Below are 25,804 nucleotides of genomic sequence, written 5' to 3'. Positions count from 1 at the left end.
TGAAAGGATTCAGTAAAGAACATCCACGATAAAGTTCGCAACTTTCAGTGTTAAGAGAAAAGCCCTGCCTCTACCGGAAGTCGCAGACGATGACGTCACAAGTGTGGGGGCTCCTCACATATTCACATTGATTTTAATGGGCGCCTCCAACAAAAAGTGCTATTCGGACTGAGAAAATGAAAATTTCCCCAATAATTTGAGCGAGGATGAAAGATTCATGTTTGAAGATATTGATAGCGACGGACTAGAAAAAAAAAAAAAAAACAGGTTAAAAAAAACAACGCAATTGCATTGGGACGGATTCCGATGTTTTTAAACACATTTACTAGGATAATTCTGGGAAATCCTTAATTTTTCTATTGTGTTGCTAGTGTTTTAGTGAGTTTAATATTACCTAATAGTCGGAGGTGTGTGTCCACGGGTGTGTTGACGCGCAGTGTCTCAGGGGAGTCGACGGCAGCTATGGACGGCACAAGCTCAGCTTTTCTCCGTTAAGAAGCGACTTTTTAACCACAATTTTCTCATCGAAACCTGCTGGTTGACATTTGGTAGGGATTCATTTTCGCATGACCGCGGTGTGATCCATAGTAAATGTTCACCTCCGGGAATTTTAAACAAGGAATCACCATATGTTTGTGTGGCCAAAGGCTAAAGCTTCCCAACTCCATCTTTCTACTGTAACTTCTCCAATATTAATTTAACAAATTGCAAAAGATTCAACAACACAGATCTCCAAAATACTGTGTAATTATGCCGTTAAAGCAGACACCTTTTAGCTGTGTGTGTGCGTAGTGCTCATACTTCCTAAAAACGCGTGACGTCTTGCGTACACGTCATCATTACACAACGTTTTCAAGACGAAACTCCCGGGAAATTTAAAATTGTAATTTAGTAAACTAAAAAAGTCGTATTGGCATGTGTTGCAATGTTAATATTTCATCATTGATATATAAACTATCAGACTGCGTGGTGGGTAGTAGTGGGTTTCAGTAGACCTTTAAAGAACTGATGCGTTCAGTAAAGAAAAAAAAATATATATTATTGACACACATTCTTTTCAGGCTTTTGTTTGCCTAATAAAGATATACAGCCCACCAGATCTGTCCCCCGGGCTTTAAGTTTGACACCTAAGCTCTAGATATTACAATTTACCATGCCAATAAAGCACAAAGAAGGCACAAAAAAGCACAGTTAGGCTTCACTTTCTAAGGTTTCTATTGGATTTGTCATAGACAGGCTACCAATTAGCATTAGCGATTTTACATGACTACAACTAAAAATGCACGTTACAATATATTAGCTGTTGTGTCATAAGTACAATACTTATAGAATAAACACTATGTAGGGCACACCACTAATTTAGACCGGGACATTGAGCTTTAGGGCAAAGACTACTTTCTAGCTAGCCAACACATCTTAGTCTGTACTGTGTGTTCATTTTTGTGGATTAATATATTTTGTTTTATGCAAACATTTAAATAATAGCTAGGTGTTTGCAGCAATGCTAATGTGGAATCCTTTTAAAATAAGAGACATGTTATCAATATTCATTCGGAGGTCGACACTGTGAGGGATTTCAAAACTCCTCAGAGCATCACAAAAACAGACTTTATAGGGAGTAACTGACCTACGACCCCAGTGGGACTTAGGAGCAGTCATCAGGCAATTAGGGGCCCAGGTGAGCAGCAACTGCCATCTCAGCGGTCCCACGCTGACAGGGTCTCGACACCGTTATGGCCCTGGGGCGTTTTTTTGTCTCCTTGGCCTGTTTTGGAGTGAAGGTGTGTTAGAGAGTTAATGCGTTATGCAAAATATTATCAAGCATCTTGTGTGTGTGTGTGTGTGGGTGCATCATTGCAGCGCACGGTGTGTGTGTGTGTGTGTGTGCGTGTGCGTGTGTGTGTATGTGTATGTGTTTGTTGGTTTTCATACGTGTTGGTAGCACATGGGGATTGTTGCTGGCCTTGAGTGCCTGAAGAGGCTGGAGTCGTGGCAGCTCCAGTGCTCCGAGTTCACGGACGTAGCCCTCAAGCTGTTGCACGCTGCCTCTGCCTCTGCTACAGTCCTACACGTCGAGGCCTCGTGGAATGACGAGCAAACGCATCCCTATTCACAGCGGGCCAAACAGTTGTTGTTGGTTTTTGCTTGTGTCCTTGAATGCTTAATGAGACATTGTGAGCATTCATTGCGGACTTGTTGCCAACCCAGGGTAGACACTTCGATAGAACCAGTGTATTGTTAACATAAAGATATAATATCTAGGCTGTACTGTATTACTATGTGTATTCATTCATTCACTGTCAAAAAGATGATATAAACACTTCAATAAAGACTCCAGATGTTTATTTGAAACACGCCGGACAAAGTTACACAACATATGTTTACACTTGCACAATTCAACGTGTGCACATAAAGGAGTAGGAAGAAGAAGAGTTTATTTAACCAACCCTTCCTCCATGTCTCAGTAATTACAAATAGTTTGTCTACTTCCTGTGTTCAACATGTACCAATAGAGACGTGATGTTTGCAAACGAATCAAGCCCTTTGGTTGACTCTTTTAAGAAAAACAATAAGAAGCGATTCGCAGTTGCAAACTGTTTAATATGCTGACCAACTGGCGACTCATTTTTTAGTTTTATTCATGCTTACCATATTCATGCTACTGTCATTTTGTAATTTGTGTAATTTTGTTCTGTATTGGTAAAATGCTCCTGCGCTCCACAAATGTGGGGGAAAATTCAAATATGGCGCCAACTTAAGGAACGTTTACAATGACAAAGCAGCAATTAAAAACAAAAAAGTAAAGTCAATATTTCATAATTATTTCCCGCACTAGAGTAATAATGTTGTACCTATATACATATATATCCATCCATCCGTTTTGTACCGCTTATTCCCTTTGGGGTTGCTGGTGCCTAGCTCAGCTACAATCAGGCAGAGGGCGGTGTACACCCTGGACAAGTCGCTACCTTATCGCAGGGCCACAAATATTAATATATATATATATATATATATATATATATATATATATATATATTTATATATATATATATATATATATATATATATATATATATATATATATATATATATATATATATATATATATATATATATATATATATATAAATATAAATATATATATATATATATATATATATATATATACATATATATATATATATATATATATATATATATATATATATATATATATATATTAGGGGTGGGCAAATGAATGCGTTAATTACGCATTAACTCATCAATCTATTAACGCCGACAATTATTTTATCGCACATTTGCGTATGTTGTTTACATGCTTTTATTTTGTTAACTTCTTTTCTTAACAAGATGGCATCTCTTGGATGTACTTCGGCGTCGAGGGGCTCTTGGTAAAGATGGAACATTTGGAAAAAATACCGGACAATTCTGCAGATTTCATGGCTGGCTTACAGCGTGGTCACTCCGGGATCACTTACGACCGCCAGACAATTCTGGATGTGGATAGATCGGGCCGTTTTGGACTGAATGACGCGTGCTTGCTAGACCGGCTAGCTAGCATGGGAATACTTTGCCGGCTACATCCAGCGGCCTGTGAAGCAGCGGAGTATATGTGTTATCTGTCTATTTATGAATAATGCAGACCAGGAGTGTTGGCTCAGTTCTTAACGTTTGCTTTCAGAGCGTGCATATAACAACATACAAGATGCCGTCATGGCGACACAACCTACACCGGGCTACCGCGCATGTTCGTCACTCCTGTTGCATGCTGGGTAGGGTAGTTCTTTTTTTCCCTGGCTCATAACATCACAATATAGTACCATGTATATGATGCGTTCAGTTTATCAAAGCACCAAGCAAACAATCGGAAAATTCCCATCATATCAATTCCTAGATATGGTCGTAATTATTTTAGGTGCACTACGCAGAATAAACACAACATTATTAATATTGCTACTACGGATAATTTGATAAAAAATTCCCTAAAACAGCCCACTACCTATAATACAGGTTTTTAAACATAAGATCCCTGATAAAAAAAAAAATTCTACTGTTATCTCAGAAATTGCCTGTTCAGATGTTATGATTGTGGCTCAGAGATTTGTATGTAGATTATATTTATTTTCCATAACAAACAGGATAACTAAAATACCCTGGCAGTGGCAATAAGCTTAAATGTTTGTATTTACATTTTTTGAGTTGATTTTCATAAAATATGCTATTTAACTGCTACTGTTTAACAAGGACTTATTTAAATTGTGTTTGCACAACAAATGTTTTGGCGCTTTTGTTCATGTGAGAGAATATTCCAATAAAGGTGCATTACACACTACTTTTGAAATAATTATTGGGCTTTGCGTATACAATGCAGTTAATCGCGATTAATCGGAGAATAGTGCGATTAACTTCGATTAAAATTTTTAATCGTTGCCCAGCCCTAATATATATATATATATATATATATATATATATATATATATATATATATATATATATATATATATATATATATATATATATATATATATATATGACACTATTGTGCCACTATTGTTCTTTTTTTTATTTTTATAAATGTCTAATGATAATGTCAATGAGGGACTTTTAATCACTGCTATGCTGAAATTATAACTAAAATTGAGACTGTTGTTAATAATATTCATTATTGTTTCACTACTTTTGGTTTGTTCTGTGTCGTGTTTGTGTCTCCTCAATTGCTCAGTTTATTGCAGTTCTGGGTGTTGCTGGGTCAGGTTTGGTTTTGGAATTGGATTGCATTGTTATTGTATTGCTGCGTATTGTTTTGTTGGATGGATAAAAAAAAAAGAGAATCGATTCTGAACCGCACAACGCGGAGAATCGCGATTCAAATTTCAATCGATTTTTTTCCCACACCCCTAATATATATATATATATATATATATATATATATATATATATATATATATATATATATATATATATATATATATACATACATATATATATATATATATATATATATATATATATATATAGAGAGAGAGAGAGAGAGAGAGAGAGAGAGAGAGAGCAATGACAATTTTAATAGCATGCATACAGTTATAATATTGTGCATCACATATTTCCACATGTGTGTGGGGGATAAAGATAAAAATACATTTTTTTTTTTTAAATTTCGAAAGATGGTACAAACTGATGAATACAAATCATATGATAAACAAAACCTAGATCAAAACTAAAAAAAACTGTGAAAATTGATGGAAATATTATATAATAACAGCGACCTGTTGCTAGGCGGATTTATGGTGCACACTGTTCCCCCACCCAACTGAGAACCAGCAAAACAAAAAATCCAAAATATTGTAAAATATTTAGAAAGTTCTAAATCACTGCTCAGCATTTAATATAAAAATGAAAATACATTGGCGGGGCATTTAGTCTTTTTGCCTTTAATTACTTCATGTGTCTTTTTTCAACATTATTAGTGTGAAAAATAAAATCACATTTACATCCATCTTTATATAGTCATATATATATTTTTTTATATATGTACGATACATATAGATGTGACCGCTTGTCACCACTGGGGTACTGGGTTTCACACAGTAAGATTTTTTTTTGCATGTATAAAAAGCTAAGGTTTACTTAATTACAACCTTCAGGCGATGCAGGAACCCCGTTTTAAAATTCTGTGAATGTTAATATGCTAAATAATGCAGATCTCTGACTCTTCAAGCATGAGACACACATCTGGCGGCTTACCATTTAAATTACAGGAAAAAGGAATGGAGAGGAGGGGGGTGGGGGGGCACTTCAAAAAGTAATTTTCCAAAGAAGAGACAAATGGGAAACATGTATTATTTATTTATTTATTTTTGTTTAAGTTTTTATTGCATACATACATTAGTCTGGCAGATGACTGTGCACTCAAATGTGTGAGGTTCGAACTGTGCACTGAACATACTTTAAGATTTTGTTTGGTAAAAGATCACTGGTATTTTAGAAATCAATGAATATAATTCAGAATTGATCAAATTTGATTGATTGAGCAGGTTTTTTGTCCGCATCTTTTCAGGGAAAGATTCTTCTCCACACGTCATTTGGTCAAGCAATCGTCCTCACGGGGAGAAAGAGGGGAGTGGGCTTCACTGCCAGGTAACATATTATATTATCACCCACCTTACTATTCATCAAAAATTATTTTCACTTTAACATGTCTTATAAAGTAAACCACGGCCCTAGTGTGTGAATGTGAGTGTGAATGTTGTCTGTCTATCTGCGATGAGGTGGCCACTTGTCCGGCATGTACTTCGCCTTCTGCCCGAGTGCAGCTGAGATAGGTTCCAGCACCTCCCCGACACCCCCGAAAAGGACACTGGTAGAAAATGGATGGCATTTTCAACCAAAGAGCGACGAGTGTCCCCTAGAGGGCTGCAAAAAATGTTTCTCAGCTTTGGTCCATATGGGGCAAAGTGGTACTCAGTTGTAATACACTTTTCTACCACTTATGGCAGTAATGACAATATCAACCATACAGAGGAAGTCTGGACCTAAAATCCTGGAAAAGTTTCTTGAGGGCAAAAATTATGACTAATGTGGTAAAGCTGTATTTTCATTTTATTGACAGTTTATTTAAACAGCATTTATATTAAAAACAATTTATTATTACATTTAGTCAGATTGTATGTATTTTTGTTTTAATCATTATATTTATATTTTATATGATAAATTAATGTATATGTATTTGTATTTATTTTAGCACTGGATGTATTGAAGAAAATTAAAATAAAGAGTAAGATTGCTAATTTAATGTTAGTATTTGATTAGGCCCCGGACTCCTTTTGTAGTGGAAAATTTAGGCCCCGAATTCCAAAAGGTTGGAAAATCCTGCCCTAGAGGGCCGCTAAAAAAATATCCATTTCTCAGCCTGTGGCAGAAATTACAATACCAAATAAACTGAAGAAGTCTGGAGCTAAAGTAAGTTAGTAAGTAAGTAAGTAAGGAGATTTTATTTATAAATTGCTTTTCACGGATAAAATCCCAAAGCGCTGGAGAAAACATAGGTAAAGTAAAACAACAATTCAATTAAAACATCAGGGGCAACATCATAAAAAGGATATAAAGTGGATTAAAATTGATAATTAAAAGTGCATTAACTAAAAGCTTTACTAAAAAGAGGAGTTTTCAAATGTTTCTTAAAGTTTCAACACAGTCAAGATTACGGAGGGACTGGTGCAAATTGTTCCAGAGTCTGGGAGCTATAGCTTGGAATGCCAAGTCTCCACGGGTTTTAAAACAAATTTTGGGGATCTTTAGAAGACCCCGGCCTGAAGACCGTAGGGGCATAGCAAGTCAGTGATGTACTGAAGGGCTCCACCATGCAATGCACGGAATGTCAGGACTAACATTTTAAACTTGATGAGGAATTTAACTGGAAGCCAATGAAGACTGGACAGGATAGGGGTATTATGGGCTAAAGTCATAAAAACATTTCTTAAGCGCAAAAATAATGACTAAAGTGGTGAAGCTGAATTTTCATTTGCACTTTAATTTTATTGACAGTTTAGTTAAAAAAATTTATATTATAAAACATTTCTTATAAATTAAGATGTGATTTATTGTATTATCTGTACTTCATTTTAGTTGTAATTAATTTAGATATACATATTTTAATTTTTGCACTTAAATTATTGAATAAGATTAAAATTAAGAGTATATTTAGTAACTTAGTGTTAAAATTTGATGTCGGCCCTGGGCTCCTTTTGTAGTGGAACATTTGGGCCCCAAAGTCCAAAAGTAAGAAAACCCTGCCCTAGAGGGGCTGTGGTCTGTACGGGCCGCAGCAATACTTTGTTGTAATACACGTTTCCACCACTTGTGGCAGTAATGACAATACCAAACAAACTGAAGAAGTCATAGAGAAATTTCTTAAGTGCAAAAATTATGACTAAAGTGGTGGAGCAGTATTTTTATTTGTACTTTAATTTATTGACAGTTTAGTTAAAAAACATATATTATACAACGTTTATCATACATTTAGATGTCATTTATTTTGTCATATTTACTTTATTCTAGTTTTAATTAATTTGGATAACTATATTTTTATTTTTGCACTTTCCTTATTGAATCCGATTAAAATCAAGAGTAAGAATACAAATCTAGTGTTAATATTTGAAAGAATACTAATCTACTGTTAATATTTGATTAGGCCCCGGGCTCCTTTTGTAGCGGGACCTTTGGGCCCTGAACTCAAAAAGGCTAGAAAACCCTGCCGTAGTTCAGCCGTGGTTCGCAGCGGTACTCAGTTTGAATACACTTTTCCACCACTTTTGGCCGGGCGGCGGCAGTGAGAGCGTTTCAAATGTAATTAGACAAATTTACTAGGATAATTCTGGAAGATCCCTTATCTGCTTATTGTTTTAATAATGTTTTAGTGAGATTGTAAAGACATACCTCGAGGTCGGATGGCTGCGGTGAACACGCAGTGTCTCAGAGAGAAGCTGAGGAGCCAAGCTCACAGCTGCCTTTTAAACAGCCACTGCAGGAGGACGAATAATCCAATGATGTCTCCGGTAAAATATATATCACAATTTTCCCATCCAAAAACATGCTGGTTGACGTAGAGAAGCATGTTCGCTTGACCTCTCTGTGTTAAAAACAAAGAAACACCAGCTGTGTCTCGGTGCTGAAGACAGCTGGAATACACCGCTTTCCACCTACAGCATTGTTCTTTATAGTCTCCATTATTAATTGAACAAATTGCAAAAGATTCAGCAACACAGAGTCCAGATTACTGTGTAATTATGCGATGAAAACAGACGACTTTTAGCCGTAACTGGTGCTGAGCTAATATTTCCTGACAGTCCGTGACGTCACGCGCACACGTCATCATTCCGCGACATTTTTAACAAGAAACCCGTGGGAAATTTAAAATTGTAATTTAGTAAACTAAACCTGCCGTATTGGCATGTGTTGCAATGTTAATATTTCATCATTGATATATAAACTATCAGACTGCGTGGTCGGTAGTAGTGGGTTTCAGTAGGCCTTTAATCTGCCATGACCCGTTTTCTAAATTTGGTTTTAGTTTGCCGCATCCTCCGCAGACTGTTTTCCCTGCTCTTTAAAACCCGGCTAACTCTGTCAAATGTTCCGGCGCGGAACCCAGTTGCCTAATGATTAAGTGGAGTGATCTCCAACCTGCCCCAGCCTGGAAGCACAAGGGATCAAATTTCAACCATTCAACCTGCAGTGCAGGCCTAATTAAAATGAATTTTCTCCAGGCGACCACTTTGCCCCCAGGGCGGGAATCCGGCTCTATACCAGATCTGCTTTTAAGGTATTGCATTAAATTTATTGCGGGGAGACGCCAGAGAACATTGTGCTTCATATACCCACTGCATTTCTCTCTCCCTTTCCGCCTCCTTGCCACCTTTTTATTGTGATCATCACTCTGGAATCCCAGCTTTCTTTGGCAAAGATTGCCCTATGAAAACGAATGGCGCTTTTATCGGGCCCGGCTGGTTCACGACTTCCTGGGTCGGTCTCAGGAGAGGCCGAGGAGGCGGGCGGCGGGGGAGAGGAGCAGGTTCAAAAGACGGAGCGTGGCGCTCATTAGCATACATCAGTATGAGTATTTTGCAACTTCAAGCAGAAAGGCACTAAGCCCACCCAAGGGCAACGCAGGCAGGGGCTGACAGGCCAGCCGCTAACATGTTGGCGGCTTAACAAATAATATCGACTCCAAAGTAGCTCGGTGAAATATTCAAAGCCGCACTTCCTAACTCCGTTTGACTGTGTTTATGATGATGACAGTAAACGACTTGTACGTGCTATCATATATTTAACTCCGCCCCCCGCTTGAGTGATGGCGTGCCATATGCGATTTCGCCGCCGCGCTCGTCTCGTGTCAACGCCGCCGCGTTTCGGAGACTCTTCCCAAAGCGCCGCCGCTGTCACCGTCGCCGTGTGCATCCCCCGAGAAAAATTTTGCCAGGGTTGCTTCCTGCTTGGTTTACAAATGACGTCCGCGTGTGTTCTCTGCTCCTCACAGAAGAAGCCAATCAAGAAGACAAATAGCCGCGGCGCCAGCGTGAGCGGCGGAAACGGCGCCGGCGAACCCACCGCACACGCGCTCACCGTGGCGGAAATGGAGGAGTACACCTTTTCGCTACTGTAAGTCACTCAACATGTAAACAAAACATTTTAGCATTAGCTATTCAGACAACAATGACACAGGTTCGGAATCACTCATGCAACCACAGCTCCCCTGTACCAGCAGCACTCATGCGGCCATAGGCTGTGACACTGCCGCCACAGTACTTAATTTATTGGTACCCACTTGCTGTCTCAATAGCTGCAAAACAAACGACTCATGTTTCATCCAATGAACCACAGCTCCCTATTGTCAGCAGCACTCGTGCAGAATTACTGCTAGAAGCTGTGTGCTTCTTGTCACACCTATGGATCATGTTTTGTTTTGGTCATGTTCGATTTAGTTTTTTGGACATTTAGTTCTGTTTTGCATTTCCTATTTGGTCTTGTTACCATGCCAACTCATTAGTTTTCATCTTTCATGTCTGATCATGAGATTGTATGGCCATACTACCCTGAGCATCCCCAATCTTGTTTGTTCTCGAGGCTAAGCAGTGTCTGGCCTGGTTAGTACTTGGATGGGGGACTGCCTAGGAATACCAGGTGCTGTTTGACCTTAGGACTCTTTAGGTTCCTTTTTTTTCACTCCCTGTTTTGTCACCATGACGACCAATTAGTTCACCTGTCTTGTCCCACACCTGTTTGCACTTATCATGTTCATTATTTAAGCCACAGTTACCAGGTAGTCAGTCTGGCAACTTCATCTCCTTCACGCCCTCGATCATCTGCGTCATGCCTTGCTATGCTGTTCATTTTGTCCACGTAAGTTTTTGTCATTCATGCCATAGTGCAAGTGTTTTTGTTTCATGTTTATAGTTATAGCCTCTGTGCTAGTCTTTTGTTTCATAGCCCAGTTTTTGTACTTCCGCCCTCGTGCGCACTTTTTGTTTATTCCTGATATGAGTAAATGAATTAAATATGTACCTACTAGAGATGCGCGGATAGGCAATTATATCATCTGCAACCACATCACTAAAGTCGTCATCCACCCAAACCAACATTTCATCAAAGCCACAACCGCCCGCCACCCGCCCGTTGTTATATATCTAATATAGACGATGCACGGCATTAGTGAGGTTAGACAGTGTAACTCCGTCCAAATAGCACAGACACGATGGCTTTCTTGAACTGATTTATTTGAAGGCTTCCTTTCCCTTCAAATTCACAGTGAAAACTGTAATAAATAAAGCATGTTACAAACGTAAAAATAATAACATGCACAGCATGTGGATCAAACAAATACCTCGTTGGCCATACCCGGAAGTAGCTTCCTTACATCCGTCGACAGACCAAACGAGACACTTCAAAATAAAAGTATGCCCACATACTGTTTCAAAGAGTGCTGCTCGTTTTTCCTATGTGGGTAACAACATTTAACTATATATAAATGTTTGATTTCTATAGGCTAGTAAGGTAAAGTGTTGTACCTGACAAGTTTGGGCTACCTTGCTTCTGCAGCCTTCATCAGAGGTGTCACGTGATGTTAGTGTGACGTTGTCTGTGACGTGTTATATGGATTGTACCATCAAGAGTTGTCAGGTACAACACTTTACCTACTAGCCTGTATAAATCAACCATTTATAAATACACGTCAGGAGGCTAAATGAACCTCTTCAACATAACATTTAACTATGTATAATGTAGCGGCTGGCTACGGGGTGTTAGCCAATGACTTTGGCTGGGGGGCGGGACTTCCATGAGATATTAGGGAAGTGTCGTTATCGACAGGAAGTGAGAGTTCGAGTTGTCCTGGGAAAAGCGTTAGAGACATGAGAGCTGTTGTGTGGTTGTGTTACATGTTGTGCAATTAAGACAAGACAAACAAAGAAGTTTTATAAGCCTACATTCCTGGGATTATTACAATATATATTTCCGAATTGGTTCCACCGCCACCCGCCCGAACCTATATATAATTTATTTTTTCCTCATGTCTGCGGACTCCGCAGTTGTGACCGCAAACCGCGCATCTCTAGTACCTACCTTCACGCCGTTTCCACGCCATTCACTTCGCACCTCGGGAAAACAACCCCCGTCCAAGTTCAAGCCTGACACTTCTAGGGATGACTTTTGCAGAACGTACTTTGGTATTTTTCTTGCTACAACTTGTGTTGGCAGCGATTTAGACAACAATGGCTGTGTGTTAATCTTTACTGCTATACAAGATGTACACTGAATACTCTTAACGTATATCTGTATACATACGGCTGTTACGACTTATGTTGGAAAATTGCCATGAGGCCCGCTTCAGAGTGGTCATGTTGGAATTCTTGTTTTCGTCAATGAATCGCAGCTCTCCAGTGTCAGAAGCACTCATGCAACAACAGCTGCCCTGTACCAGCAGCACTCATGCGGCCATAGGCTGTGACACTGCCGCCAAAGTGCTTCTTTTGTTGGTACCCACTTGTTGTCTAAAAAGCTGCAAAACAAACAACTCATGTTTCATCCAATGAACCACAGCTCCCCATTGTCAGCAGCACTCGTGCAGAATTACTGCTAGAAGCTGTGTGCTTCTAGGGATGACTTTTTGCAGAACAGACTCTGGTATTAGCAAAAGAAACAATGATGAAATACAAAACTATGTCTGTGTCTAAATAAATAAACTGACAGATGTTTCTTGCTACTCACTTGTGTTGTCAGCGATTTAAACAATAATGGCTGTGTGTTAATAAGATGTACACTGACTACTCTTAACGTATATCTGTATACATACGGCTATTACGGCTTGTTATGTTTGAAAATTGCCATGAGGCCCGCTACAGAGTGGCCATGTTGGAATTATTGTTTTCGTCAAAGAGTCGTATCCCTCCAGTTTCAGACGCACTCCTCCTTCTGACTCATTTTAATACATCTTCTTTCGGTTCAGGACTACACACATGAAACCTTCATCTATTAGGGGATTCATGCTCTGCTTCAGAATGTCACAGTACATGTTGAAATTCATGTTTCAGTCAATGAACCACAGCTTGCCAGTGTCATCAGCAGTCATGCAGCCCCAGACCATGAACCTTCTGACACACTTATCTTGCGACTCACTTGTTTTTTTAGCTGCTTAGACAATAATGACAGTGTCTTCAGTCATTTTATTATATCGTGTTACGGTTCGAAACTAAAGACATGAATCCTTCAACTATGTAGGGACCCGAGCCCTGCTTCAGAATATTATCACAGAACATGTTGAAAATGAGGTTTTGGTGGACGCACGGCTGCTGAGGGTTGGCAGCACTCATGCACCCCCCGACCATGACACTGGTGACACACTTAAACCTGTGTTGTCAGCATTTTAAACAATAATGGCTGTCTTGTTGACTCCTGTTAAGTGCGTTGTACATGTTGTACTGTTGTACAAGCTGTACACAGACTACTCTAAAGTATATCCAAGTTATGATGTCTTCTTAATGTTCAATACTATTTAAATTAATCCCTTAACTATGAAGGGTTTCGTGCTCTGTTTGAAAATGTCACAGATCACGTTTCAGTCAAAGAACCATAGCTCTCAGTCTTGGCAGCACTCATGCAGCCCCATACCATGAAACTTTTGATGTAATTTTATTGCTACTCACTTGTTTTTTCAGCTATTTAGACAACAATGGCTGGTTGTTGAGCCATTTTCAGTGAATACTTCAGTTCATCTATACTCCTACAGAAAGCAAAAATGTACAAACCCCGTTTCCAAATGAGTTGGGAAATTGTGTTGGATGTAAATATAAACGGAATACAATGATTTGCAAATCCTTTTCAACCCATATTCAATTGAATATGCTACAAAGACAACATATTTGATGTTCAAACTGATTAACACTTTTTTTTTTTGCAAATAATCATTAACTTTAGAATTTGATGCCAGCAACACGTGACAAAGAAGTTGGGAAAGGTGGCAATAAATACTGATAAAGTTGATAAATTATCATCAAACACTTATTTGGAACATCCCACAGGTGTGCAGGCTAATTGGGAACGGGTGGGTGCCATGATTGGATATAAAAGCAGCTTCCATGAAATGCTAAGTAATTCACACACAAGGATTGGGAAACGGTCACCACTTTGTGAACAAATGCGTGAGCAAATTGTCAAACAGTTTAATGGGCTATTGCAAGGAATTTAGGAATTTCACCATTTACAGTCCGTAATACCATCAAAAGGTTCAGAGAATCTGGAGAAATCTCTGCATGTAAGCGATGATATAACGCACCTTCGTTCCCTCAGGTGGTACTGCATTAATAAGCGACATCAGTTTGTAAAGGATATCACCACATAGGCTCAGGAACACCTCAGAAAACCACTGTCAGTAACTAGTTGCTACATCTGTAAGTGCAAGTTAAAGCTTCACTATGCAAAGCGAAAGCCATTTATCAATATTATCTAGAAACGCCGCCGGCTTCGCTGGGCCCGAGCACAGCAAAGATGGACTGCTGCAAAGTGTCAAAGTATTCTGTGGTCTGACGAGTCCACATTTCAAATTGTTTTTTGGAAACGCTGAACGCCTTCCGCCCGATTGTAGCTGAGATAGGCGCCAGCGCCCCCCGCGACCCCAAAAGGGAATAAGCGGTAGAAAATGGATGGATGGATGGAACGTCGTGGTCTCCGGACCAAAGAGGAAAAGAACCATCAGAACTGTTCGAGGTGCAAAGTTGAAAAGCCGGCATCTGTGATGGTATGGGGGTGTATTAGTGCCCAAGGCATGGGTAACTTACACATCTGTGAAGGCACCATTAATGCTGAAAGGTACATACAGGTTTTGGAGCAACATATGTTGCCATCCAAGCAACGTTATCATGGACGCCCTTGCTTATTTCAGCAAGACAATGCCAAGTCCCTTGTTACAACAGCGTGGCTTCATAGTAAAAGAGTAGTCCAGACCTGTCTCCCATTGAGAATGTGTCGTGCCTTATGAAGCCTAGAATACCACAACGGAGACCCCGGACTGTTGAAGAACTTAAGCTGTACATAAAAAAAGAATGGGAAAGAATTCCACCTGAAAAGCTTCAAAAATGTCTCTCCTCAGTTCCCAAAGGTTTATTGAGTGTTGTTAAAAGAAAAGGTGATGAAACACAGTGGTGAACATGCCCTTTCCCAACTACTTTGGCACGTGTTGCAGCCATGAAATTCAAAGTTAATTACTTTGCAAAAAAAAAAAAAGTTTATGAGTTTGAACATCGAATATCTTGTTTTTGTAGTGCATTAAATTGAATATGGGTTGAAAATGATTTGCATATAATTGTATTCCGTTTATATTTACAGTACATCTAACACAATTTCCCAACTCATATGGAAACAGGGTTTGTACACTGACTACTCTATATCGGTATATTGGCATACATACATGTGTTTGGGCTCATTATGCTATGCCATGTTTCAGGAATATAACCGTACTTTTTCGAGTTCACGTCTTTAGCCAATTAACTGCAGCTCTCTAGTGTTGGCAGCACTCATGCAGCCCCAGACCACGACACTACTGATACCCTTATAATTCCAATCTCTTGTGTTGTCAGCGATTTGAAACAATAATGGCTGTCTGTTAACATGTTTTCAGTGGGTATTTTAGTTCATATATACTGTTGTACAAGCTATACAGTGACTACTGTAGAGTACATTAAATCCAAGTTATTGTATATTTTCAAGATTCAAGACTATAGAAATATAACTTTTAACTATGGCGGGCTTCACACTCTGCTTCATAATGTCACAGTATGTGCTGGAATTAAAAATTTCAGTCATTGAACCACAGCTTTCCAGTGTTGGCAACACTCGTGCAGCCCCAGACCGCAACACTCCTGACACGCTTATCTTTCTACTCCCTTGTGTTGTCAGTGATTTTAAGCAATAATGGTTGTCTGTTAACATGTTTTCAGTGGGTAATTTAGGTCATCTACTGTTGTACAAGCTATGCAGTGACTACTCTAAAGTACTGTTTATCCAAGTTATTGTATATTTTCAAGATTCAAGACTATAGAAATATAACTTTTAACTATGGTGGGCTTCATGCTCTGCTTCAGAATGTCACAGTATGTGCTGGATTTCAAATTTCAGTCTATGAACCACAACCTTCCGGTGTTGGCAGCACTCGTGCAGCCCCAGACCATGACACTGCTGACACACTTATCTTTCTACTCCCTTGCGTTGTCAGCAATTTTAAACAATAATGGTTGTCTGTTAACATGTTTTCAGTGGGTACTTTAGGTCATCTACTGTTGTACAAGCTATGCAGTGACTACTCTAAAGTACTGTATATCCAAGTTATTGTATATTTTCAAGATTCAAGACTATAGAAATATAACTTTTAACTATGGTGGGCTTCATGCTCTGCTTCAGAATGTCACAGTATGTGCTGGAATTCAAATTTCAGTCTATGAACTACAACCTTGGCAGCACTCGTGCAGCCCCAGACCATGACATTGCTGACACACTTATTTTTCTACTCCCTTGCGTTGTCAGCAATTTTAAATAATAATGGTTGTCTGTTAACATGTTTTCAGTGGGTACTTTAGTTCATATATACTGTTGTACAAGCTATACAGTGACTACTGTAAAGTACTGTAAATCCAAGTTATTTTATCGAAATAAGTTATAGAAATAAAACTTTAAACTGTGGCGGTAATCATGCTCGGTTTCAGAATGTCACAGTATGTATTGGAATTAAAAGGTCAGTCAATTAACCGCAGCTCCCCGGTGTTGGCAGCACTTGTGCACCCCCAGACCATGAGATTTTTTAAACAATTCTTACATTTGAAAAAATGTTTAAAATGATCGTAGACTCTAATGACTGTGTTTTTACACACTTTCAAAGGGTATATATGTATATATATATATATATATATATATATATATATATATATATATATATATATATATATATATATATATATATATATATATGTACATATATATATATATATATATATATATATATATATATACATATATATATATATCTCTTTTGAAAATATATATATATATAACAAGCTATACACTGACTACTCTAAAGTACTGTATGTTAGTTTTGCTAATCTCAGACGGATGTTTTGTATTTTTAAGGTAATTTGCTTGTATAGTGCACACCTAGCATCCAAAATCTTTTGAAAAAGCTGCAAAAACTCCATATTTTTTTAGTTGTTACTTCCTGTAGGGGTATTATCCAGTTGTCCCAATACTTTTGTCCATAATGTGAACTTCTTGTTGCAAATATTGAAAAGTCCTGCAAGCACAAATCATAATTCCGGGGGTAAGCAAAAAGAAGACATGTTCCTTTCATTCCTTAATGAAATTTCAACTGTTTTGCATGCAAATGAATACGGACTCCATATTGCTTAAGTTTGGGCGACAATCATTTGTTTTTCCCGGGCCCTGTTTTGACATCAGAATTAGGCGACTGAAGTTTTCCTTTTCATCATGGCTCTCGGCGTTTGATTTTAATGAGAGAAAAAAAAGGGGGGGAGGGGCGGGGGCATGAACAACAAACAAAGCCCAGCTTTTCCAACTGTGTTAAAAGCAACACGGTGCAGAACATGCCCATGGTGCATCAAAAACAAGTCATATTTATTTTATTGCAAAGTACACACACACAGGTGTTGGATTTAAAAAGGCATCTGAAATAAGGGGAGGGGGACATGTTTCTGTAATTTATAGCTGCTGGTCACATAAGAAAAAAGATCAGAGACTACCGTTGGGAACACACTGAATTCAAATGTCCTGCCAACAAATGACGACTATCCGCAGCAACAATTAAATGCTTTTCTCAATTCAGGTTTTTTTTTTTTTTGTGAGCTGTTGCAGACGTTCCTTTCATTGAGTTCTTTGCTATTGGAGGCCAGGCTCCATCCAAGTGTTGCTATTGATTTCATCTTCACAGGAGAACACATTACACCATCTTTTGAGCTAAAGGCTGTTTTATGACCTCACCTAATCAGAGCATTAGAGAGACACTGTCGGCTTTCACGGGAGATATAAAAGACACCGCCAAGCTCAAAGTCATCGCCTCCCACTGCCATGTTTGACTTTGCCAAGGCTTCTCCACATTACCTGACTATAGGACAGTGTTTTTCAACCACTGTGCCGTGGCACACTAGTGTGCCGTAAAATACAGTCTGGTGTGCCGTGGGAAATTATGTAATTTCACCTAATTGGGTTAAAAATGTTTTTTACAAACAAGTAATTATAACCCGCAAATGTGCCTTTGTTGAGTGTCTAGAGTTCGGCAGAGTAACCGTGTATTTCTCTTCCATATCAGTAGGTGGCAGCAGGTAGCTAATTGCTTTGTGTTATGATCCGCTGCCCGGATCATAGTCTGTTAAAGTTTTTTGAGTCACTTGTGTTTTCCGTTAGTTTTGGACTCCTTTAGTTCCTGTTTGTGGACCTCTGAGTTGGTTACCATAGGTACTTATTATTTTCACCTGCCGCTTGTATTTGAGACGCGACACGCACCTGTTTGTAATCACAGACATTATTTAAGCTTGCTTTTGCCAGTCAGTCGATCTGGCTTCATAGAATAGAATAGAACGTACTTTATTGATCCCTGGGGGGAATTCAGCATCACAGTTCGCTCACAATAAACAATAAAAATAATTAATAATATAAAACATATATTATATATATTTGCGACACGCTACTCTTACGTACGTTTTTGCTTGTCTCCTAGCTCCTGCTAGTGATCTCTAGTCTGTGCTAAGTTGTAGTCTTAGCTTCCGGTGCGATTGGCACCTTGTTTTGTCGGTTTGTTTTCTGTTTTGTACCTGTTTAGTGTTATTTTACCATTAAATCATGTTCCTACCTGCAAGTCCTGTCTACAGTTGTCTGTTTGCATCCTGGTGGAACAAACCCCGCAGCACCCTGCAACCCAGTTGAAACAGCTTTGTAGATGTCTGGAACAGGGTTTGTGGTGATCACAATATGCGGGAGGACTAAAACACTACTAAAACTCCAAATAAGTCGCGGCGTGATGTGACAGGTCGTGACAGTACTTAGAGACAAAAGCTATAGTGATGCATGTGTTGTGATCCGGCTTCTGGATCACACATCTCTAGCATGTTTATGTCCTTTTTGTATTGTCCTATGTTTTGATCAAGTTTTGGACTCTACCGATCCCGTTTGTTAGTGCACTTCCTTGTTTTGTATTGTCACCATGGCAACCTAATTACGCCTCCTGCACAGACTCACTACGCACACCTGTTTTGAATTATTTGTGTTGTATTTAAGACCACCTGCTACCTTAGTTCCTCCTGGCTGTTTCGTTTGCTGACGCAACAAGTTACGATTGCTTATCCTCATTGTTTTCACTCTGCTAAGTTTTAGCTTAGCTTTCCGCGCGCTCGGCTCGCGCTGCTTACGGACTTTTGAACTCTACCCTTGCTACAAGTAGCATTTAGCTTACCGTGCGGTGGCACGCCTTTTCTTTTCCTTTGTCAAGTTTTTTGTTGTGTTTTATTATTAAATCTGGTTCCTACCTCCACTCCTGCTTGCTCCCGTCTTTGGCATCTTGGGACCGACACCTCCGCGCATCACAATGCGCCCACCATATCGTAACAGGAAACAGCCAGCATCACGTCGCCTTGCCGAAGACCTCCCGGAGCTCCGACCCCACCAATCCTCTTATCCATTATCCCACCACATGTATCCCACCACTCCAACCCAGGACTCTTCTCTACGGGTTGGTACTTTGTTCACTTCTCCCGTTCCCAGTCACCATGTTGTTAGTCGCATTAGCATCCCACCATCTTCCGCCTTCCCTGTCACTCACAGTGACGTCACTCCGTTCACGCCCCCCTATGACGTCACCGTTAACACCTTAGTGGATTCCTCTGCACATTTTTTGACCGTAGTGACGAGGAGTTTTTTGAAAATGAACTTTCTCCCATTCCACCCAAGGACCTAATTTTATATAAGAACATTTTCAAGGATAATTGTAGCACATCCAAGCCCAGTCACACTCCCAACAATGACTTTAATAATATAATTAATTATTACCAGGACATTTTCCGCCACTACTATGACTCTAGTCCGTCTTCACCCCCCACACCTGCTTCCCCCCCTCTCAAGTCTCGTTCTCCGCCTGAATCTGTGCCTTTTTCCACCTCATTTAGTGAGGATTTTGAACATTTTAGAGGGGAGGAGCCTGCCCTCCTCCAAACCTCCCACGGCCCGCCCTTACGGTCAGCCTCTGTCCAACTAGGCCCCGTCTGGAATCCGGGTCTTGAGGGGAGGGCCAGTATTACTACTAAGCCTCCTAGACCTCCACCACCGGTGTTTACCCCTGTTAAACCTGTTAAGCCACTACGGCCTCCTAGACCTCCTCCACCGGTGTTCTCCCCGGTCAAGTCACGCCCTCTTAGACCTCCTCCACCTGTGTTCCGTCCGTGCCCTAGTTCTAGTTTTAGCCCTGCTTCTGTTCAGAGTTCAAGTCCTAGCCTTTCTTGTAGCCATAATTCTAGTCATACTCGTAGACCCGCTTGTAGACTGATTCGGAGTCCAAGTCCCGGTCCGAGTTCCTTAGCTTCTCATAGCCTCAATTCTAGTCTCAGACCCACTTGTAGACTGAATGGTAGTCCAAGTCCCGGTCCCAGTTACGTACCTTTGTGTAGTCTTGATCGTAGTCCTTGTCCTAATTCCCCTCGTGGTCTTAGTCCTCACAGTAACCCTAGTCCTTGCCCAAATTCTTGTCCGAGCCCCAGTGTCACTGTAAGTCCTAGTCTTTGTCCAAGTCCTTGCCCGAGCACCAGTATGATTGTAAGTCCCAGTCCTTGCCCTAGGTTGACCTCTAGTCCTAGTTCCTGCCCAAGCCCTGGTTCGACTGTAAGTCCTGGTCCTTGCCCAAGTCCTTATAAAAGCACTAGTTTGATTGTAAGTCCTGGTCCTCAAACAAGTCCTTGCCCATGTCCTAGTGTTAGTCTAAATCCTCGTAGTAGTTGCCCTTGTTTCAGACTTTCCCCTAGTTCCCCTCGGCGGGCCCCTGTGCCTGCTCCTCGGCTGAAGCCGACTCCTGCTCCTCGGCTGAAGCCGACTTCTGCTCCTCGGCTGAAGCCGACTCCTGCTCCTCGGCTGAAGCCGACTCCTGCTCCTCGGCTGAAGCCGACTCCTGCTCCTCGGCCGAAGCCGACACCTGCTCCTGATCCGCTGCCGGCCTCTGCGCCTGATCCGCTGCCGGCCTCTGCGCCTGATCCGCTGCCGGCCTCTGCGCCTGATCCGCTGCCGGCCTCTGCGCCTGATCCGCTGCCGGCCTCTGCGCCTGATCCGCTGCCGGCCTCTGCGCCTGATCCGCTGCCGGCCTCTGCGCCTGATCCGCTCCCGGCCTCTGCGCCTGCTCCCCTGCCGGCCTCTGCGCCTGCTCCCCTGCCGGCCTCTGCGCCTGATCCGCTGCCGGCATCCGCACCTGATCCGCTGCCGGCATCCACATCAGCATCGGTGCCTGCTTCGGTTACAGCCCCCACGCCTTCGTCTGCTGCTGCCAAGCCGAGTCCTCCTCCACGTCGGCCACGGGTGTGGCCGTACCCCGGGCGTCCGCCTCAGCAGGCGCGTCCACCTCGACTCTGGCCACGGGTGTGGCCGTACCACGGGCGTCCCCCTCAACGGGTGCGCCCACCTCCACAACGGCCACGGCTGTGGCCCTACCCCGGGCCTCCTCCTCGTAGGACGGGTCTTCGTCAGCAACTAAAGTGGCCTCTGCGGGTTCGCCCGCCTGGACTGTTGTGGCAGCGACGTTCCACCCGCCGCCGCCACCTAGCGTGTCCTCGGTGGATCCGAGGACACAGGACTTATCGACCCTCCACCAGGTCCTCCCTCCACCCTCCCTTCATTTTCAGACTGTCTCATTGTGGGAGGGGGTTCTCTTTATTGCTGTTTTTTTTTGGGGCATCTGGGATCTGCCCCTTAAGGGGGGGGTAATGTGATCCGGCTTCCGGATCACACATCTCTAGCATGTTTATGTCCTTTTTGTATTGTCCTATGTTTTGATCAAGTTTTGGACTCTACCGATCCCGTTTGTTAGTGCACTTCCTTGTTTTGTATTGTCACCATGGCAACCTAATTACGCCTCCTGCACGGACTCACTACGCACACCTGTTTTGAATTATTTGTGTTGTATTTAAGACCACCTGCTACCTTAGTTCCTCCTGGCTGTTTCGTTTGCTCACGCAACAAGTTACGATTGCTTATCCTCATTGTTTTCACTCTGCTAAGTTTTAGCTTAGCTTTCCGCGCGCTCGGCTCGCGCTGCTTACGGACTTTTGAACTCTACCCTTGCTACAAGTAGCATTTAGCTTACCGTGCGGTGGCACGCCTTTTCTTTTCCTTTGTCAAGTGTTTTGTTGTGTTTTATTATTAAATCTGGTTCCTACCTCCACTCCTGCTTGCTCCCGTCTTTGGCATCTTGGGGCCGACACCTCCGCGCATCACAATGCGCCCACCATATCGTAACAGCATGGTTGGTTATGGTTTAAATTCAAATCCAACAATTGCCAGAACGACTTTTTATCGTCAATATCGGCTACTGAGTTTCATTTTTCAATAATTTCTGCTGGTGGTGTGCCTTGGGATTTTTTTAAATGAAAAAAATGTGCTTTGGCTCAGAAAAGGTTGAAAAACACTGCTATAGGAGACGTGCAGGAGGGACGGTTTGTTTATTTAGTTCTGCCTTTTTTTTCTTTTTTTTTTCTCGCCTGATAACGTCTGATGCTTGCCGGTGTCATTATGCATGGACACCGGTAAAAATCCCATCAAAATCCGAGGACATGTACAGTATGAGCACTGCTGCAGTGATGGAGGGATATTACTGCCATCTATTGAGCCACCAGAGACTAAGCTCATTGAGGTTTTTATAGGGTGTCCTAATATTCATGCATTATTAAGCAAACATGTGCATGGGGGATTGATTGGGGATATTCACATGAATCACACGTTGCATTTATTCCCAGTAAAGTGCACCTTTTTAAGCAAAAAATAATAATAAATAATTGTGTGAAGGCTCCAAAGCATTCACACATTCGGTTTTCCACACCAAAATGCATCTATTTATTCTTCTATTACTACTACTTCTTCTTCTTCTCCAGATTTTGGCACGCTCTACCCTCCACATTTTTCAAACTGTTTCAACTTCAAACTGTTCAGCCTATTAGGGAATTGCGGGCTTTCCCATGAACAATTCAAAACATTCCCAGATTTCCCAGAATTTCGGGTTTCCCAGGACATTTTTCCCATTCAAAATTAATTGGCCGTTTTTCAAACTTTCACTATTTCCACATTTTTCAACCGATTCAAACCATTTCCACATTCAACACGTTCCACCATCCTGGAAATTCAAACTATCATTTTTCCAAGTTAAAAAAAATCTCCAGAATTCCTGTTTTTTCCAAAGACCTATTTCCACCCCCTTTTTATGGCGACTCCATTTCAACCGTCAAAACATTCTTCTTAATCAGGAAAAAAAAACATGTTCTTTGAACTGGAAAAATTCCCGGTTTTTCCAAAATTCCAGAAATTTTGTAATACCATTTCTCAATTCAACATTTCTGTCAACATTTCTCCACAGTTCTCAAAAACTCCCACATCAACAATTTTAATTCATTCAGACCATTAAAGTTTTTTACCATTTTCAAAAAAATTCCCGCTTTTCCCGAAATCCCAACATTTTTTGGAAATTCTCATTGAAACCAATGGGACGTTCTTCAAAGTTCCACAATTCCCACATCTTTCATCTGATTCAAAGAGTTCCAACTTTGAAATATTCAGCCTGTTTGGGAATTGTGTGCTCTACTTCAACAATTCCAAAAAAATACCAGGATTTCAGTTCAACTTCAGCACACAATTCATTCAGGAATTACCTCATCTAGTTCAAATATGATTTTTTTGGGCTGCATCACATCCAAACTCAAAATCAACTTGTTTCAAATACTCGGGTGCCCTATTCATGCATTTATTTTTAATTTATGTCTGCTGATGTCATTTATGTTTTTTCCAGGCAGTTAGTACTATTTTTATTGTATTATAATCCGCCATTTATTTAATTGTTTTTGTGTGTTGTTGATGTTTCCTCTCGTTTTCATGTGGGGTTTTTTTTGCATTTTTGTTCGGGACCCTTTGGGACTGTGTGACAAAGGGTGGCACTTTCGTGACTTCTGCAGTGTTTTTTTGTGAACCTCTGGATCTGCCTCCCGGGAGCCTTTTGGCCATGGAGACCAGCTGGTGGGTCTCTGCCAAACCAGAGTCCGTTTGGAGGGACTGGAGGAGATGCAGATGAAGAGACAGGGCCGCAGAGCTAGTGCTGAGCGCCAGAACGAACAAGCTTCATAGTGTCTTGGTTGAATGAGCAGGTATCAGACACCCCGGTCTCCTTGGACGTATCCTCGCTCATCCATGTGGACTGGACACTGACCGAGAGTTGGTAGGCGGCCGTAGGTGGAGTCGGCTCTCTTGGTTACTTAGTTGGGTCTGCTCCTGTCTCTGGCCATGCTCCTCCCACCCCAGCAGACAGTGTATATGTTGTTATTTTATTTTTGTTGTTGTTTTAGTGAGTGTAGAAGTCGCTGGTTGCATCAGCTCTGCTATTTCAATGTCTTTAATGTCCTTTGTATTTTTTGATGTTTCCCTCTTACACACATTTATGTGTGCTATGGCTGAGTTTTTTTTTGCTTGGTGTCAATTTGGACCCCCTCTCCAGGGGCTCAGGCTTAGACTGAATATATTTTTCTCAACCCACCCCCCAGCTTTTACCTGTTTCTCACCTTTTTTGTAAGGGGCGTTGGCAGATCTGTCAGCAATCCTATTCTGTCTCCCTGTAATGTCTGTCTACTCTTGAATGGGATTGTGCTGAAAATCTTAATTTCCCCTAGGGGATTATTAAAGTATTTCTAATTTTGATACTGATAAATTTTATATTATCTCTTCGTCGTCTTATACTGTATTCAGAGTTTGGAGATGTATACAGTCTGACCTCAGGTTTTTAGAAATGTGTTTCGGACTGCCAAACAAAAAAATTAAACAATTTGTTTCCCATAAGAAAAATCCAATTCATCTTCATGTATGAAAAAAATACACATTTTATAGATAATTATTATATTTACATGCAGAAAAGAATCAGAAATATATACAATCAACAAATGCAACATATTAATCTAACCTTTTTCAAATGGCCACATTTCAAATTCAAAATATGTTCTTTCACACATGTTAACTGCTGTCATGCTATCATTAGAATGCTTTGATTTTGACTAATTTTAAAAGACTCAGTTAAATATTGTTACTTCACACATGCTACAGTAACTGTTCGCATGTTAGCATGCTATCATTAAGTGTGCTAGCCTTTGAGTTAATTTTGCAGGTGTAACTTTGGTCAAACATGTTAATTCACACATGTTTACTTTTAGCATGCTAATGTAGCATGTTGGAAGGCTAGATTTTTTCCTCTTATCAGGTATACATACATTCAAAAGTCATATATTGGGACGGCGTGGCGCAGTGGGAGAGTGGCCGTGCGCAACCCGAGGGTCCCTGGTTCAATCCCCACCTAGTACCAACCTCGTCACGTCCGTTGTGTCCTGAGCAAGACACTTCACCCTTGCTCCTGATGGGTGATGGTTAGCGCCTTGCATGGCAGCTCCCTCCATCAGTGTGTGAATGTGTGTGTGAATGGGTAAATGTGGAAGTAGTGTCAAAGCGCTTTGAGTACCTTGAAGGTAGAAAAGCG

At 40.8% G+C, this 25,804-nt stretch overlaps 2 protein-coding genes across 2 annotated transcripts in view; both read left to right on the top strand.

Annotated features, from left to right (window-relative positions):
* Positions 1-9,680, top strand: part of LOC133569914 (uncharacterized) — a 53,238-nt gene extending 43,558 nt beyond the window's left edge. Inside the window, exons 8-10 of the mRNA XM_061922502.1 lie at positions 1,943-2,137; positions 6,059-6,138; positions 9,464-9,680. Of these exons, the coding sequence (XP_061778486.1) occupies positions 1,943-2,137; positions 6,059-6,138; positions 9,464-9,680 (492 nt within the window). The remainder of the gene's footprint in view (positions 1-1,942; positions 2,138-6,058; positions 6,139-9,463) is intronic.
* A 170-nt stretch (positions 9,681-9,850) lies between these two features.
* ofcc1 (orofacial cleft 1 candidate 1) overlaps positions 9,851-25,804 on the top strand; it is a 136,809-nt gene continuing 120,855 nt past the window's right edge. Inside the window, exon 1 of the mRNA XM_061922501.1 lies at positions 9,851-10,158. Within this exon, the coding sequence (XP_061778485.1) occupies positions 9,851-10,158 (308 nt within the window). The remainder of the gene's footprint in view (positions 10,159-25,804) is intronic.

This window comes from Nerophis ophidion, linkage group LG15 (genome assembly GCF_033978795.1).
Source record: "Nerophis ophidion isolate RoL-2023_Sa linkage group LG15, RoL_Noph_v1.0, whole genome shotgun sequence".
NCBI lineage: Eukaryota > Metazoa > Chordata > Actinopteri > Syngnathiformes > Syngnathidae > Nerophis > Nerophis ophidion.
Note: the sequence above shows the minus strand (reverse complement) of the source record. Positions and strands in the feature narration are given on the sequence as shown.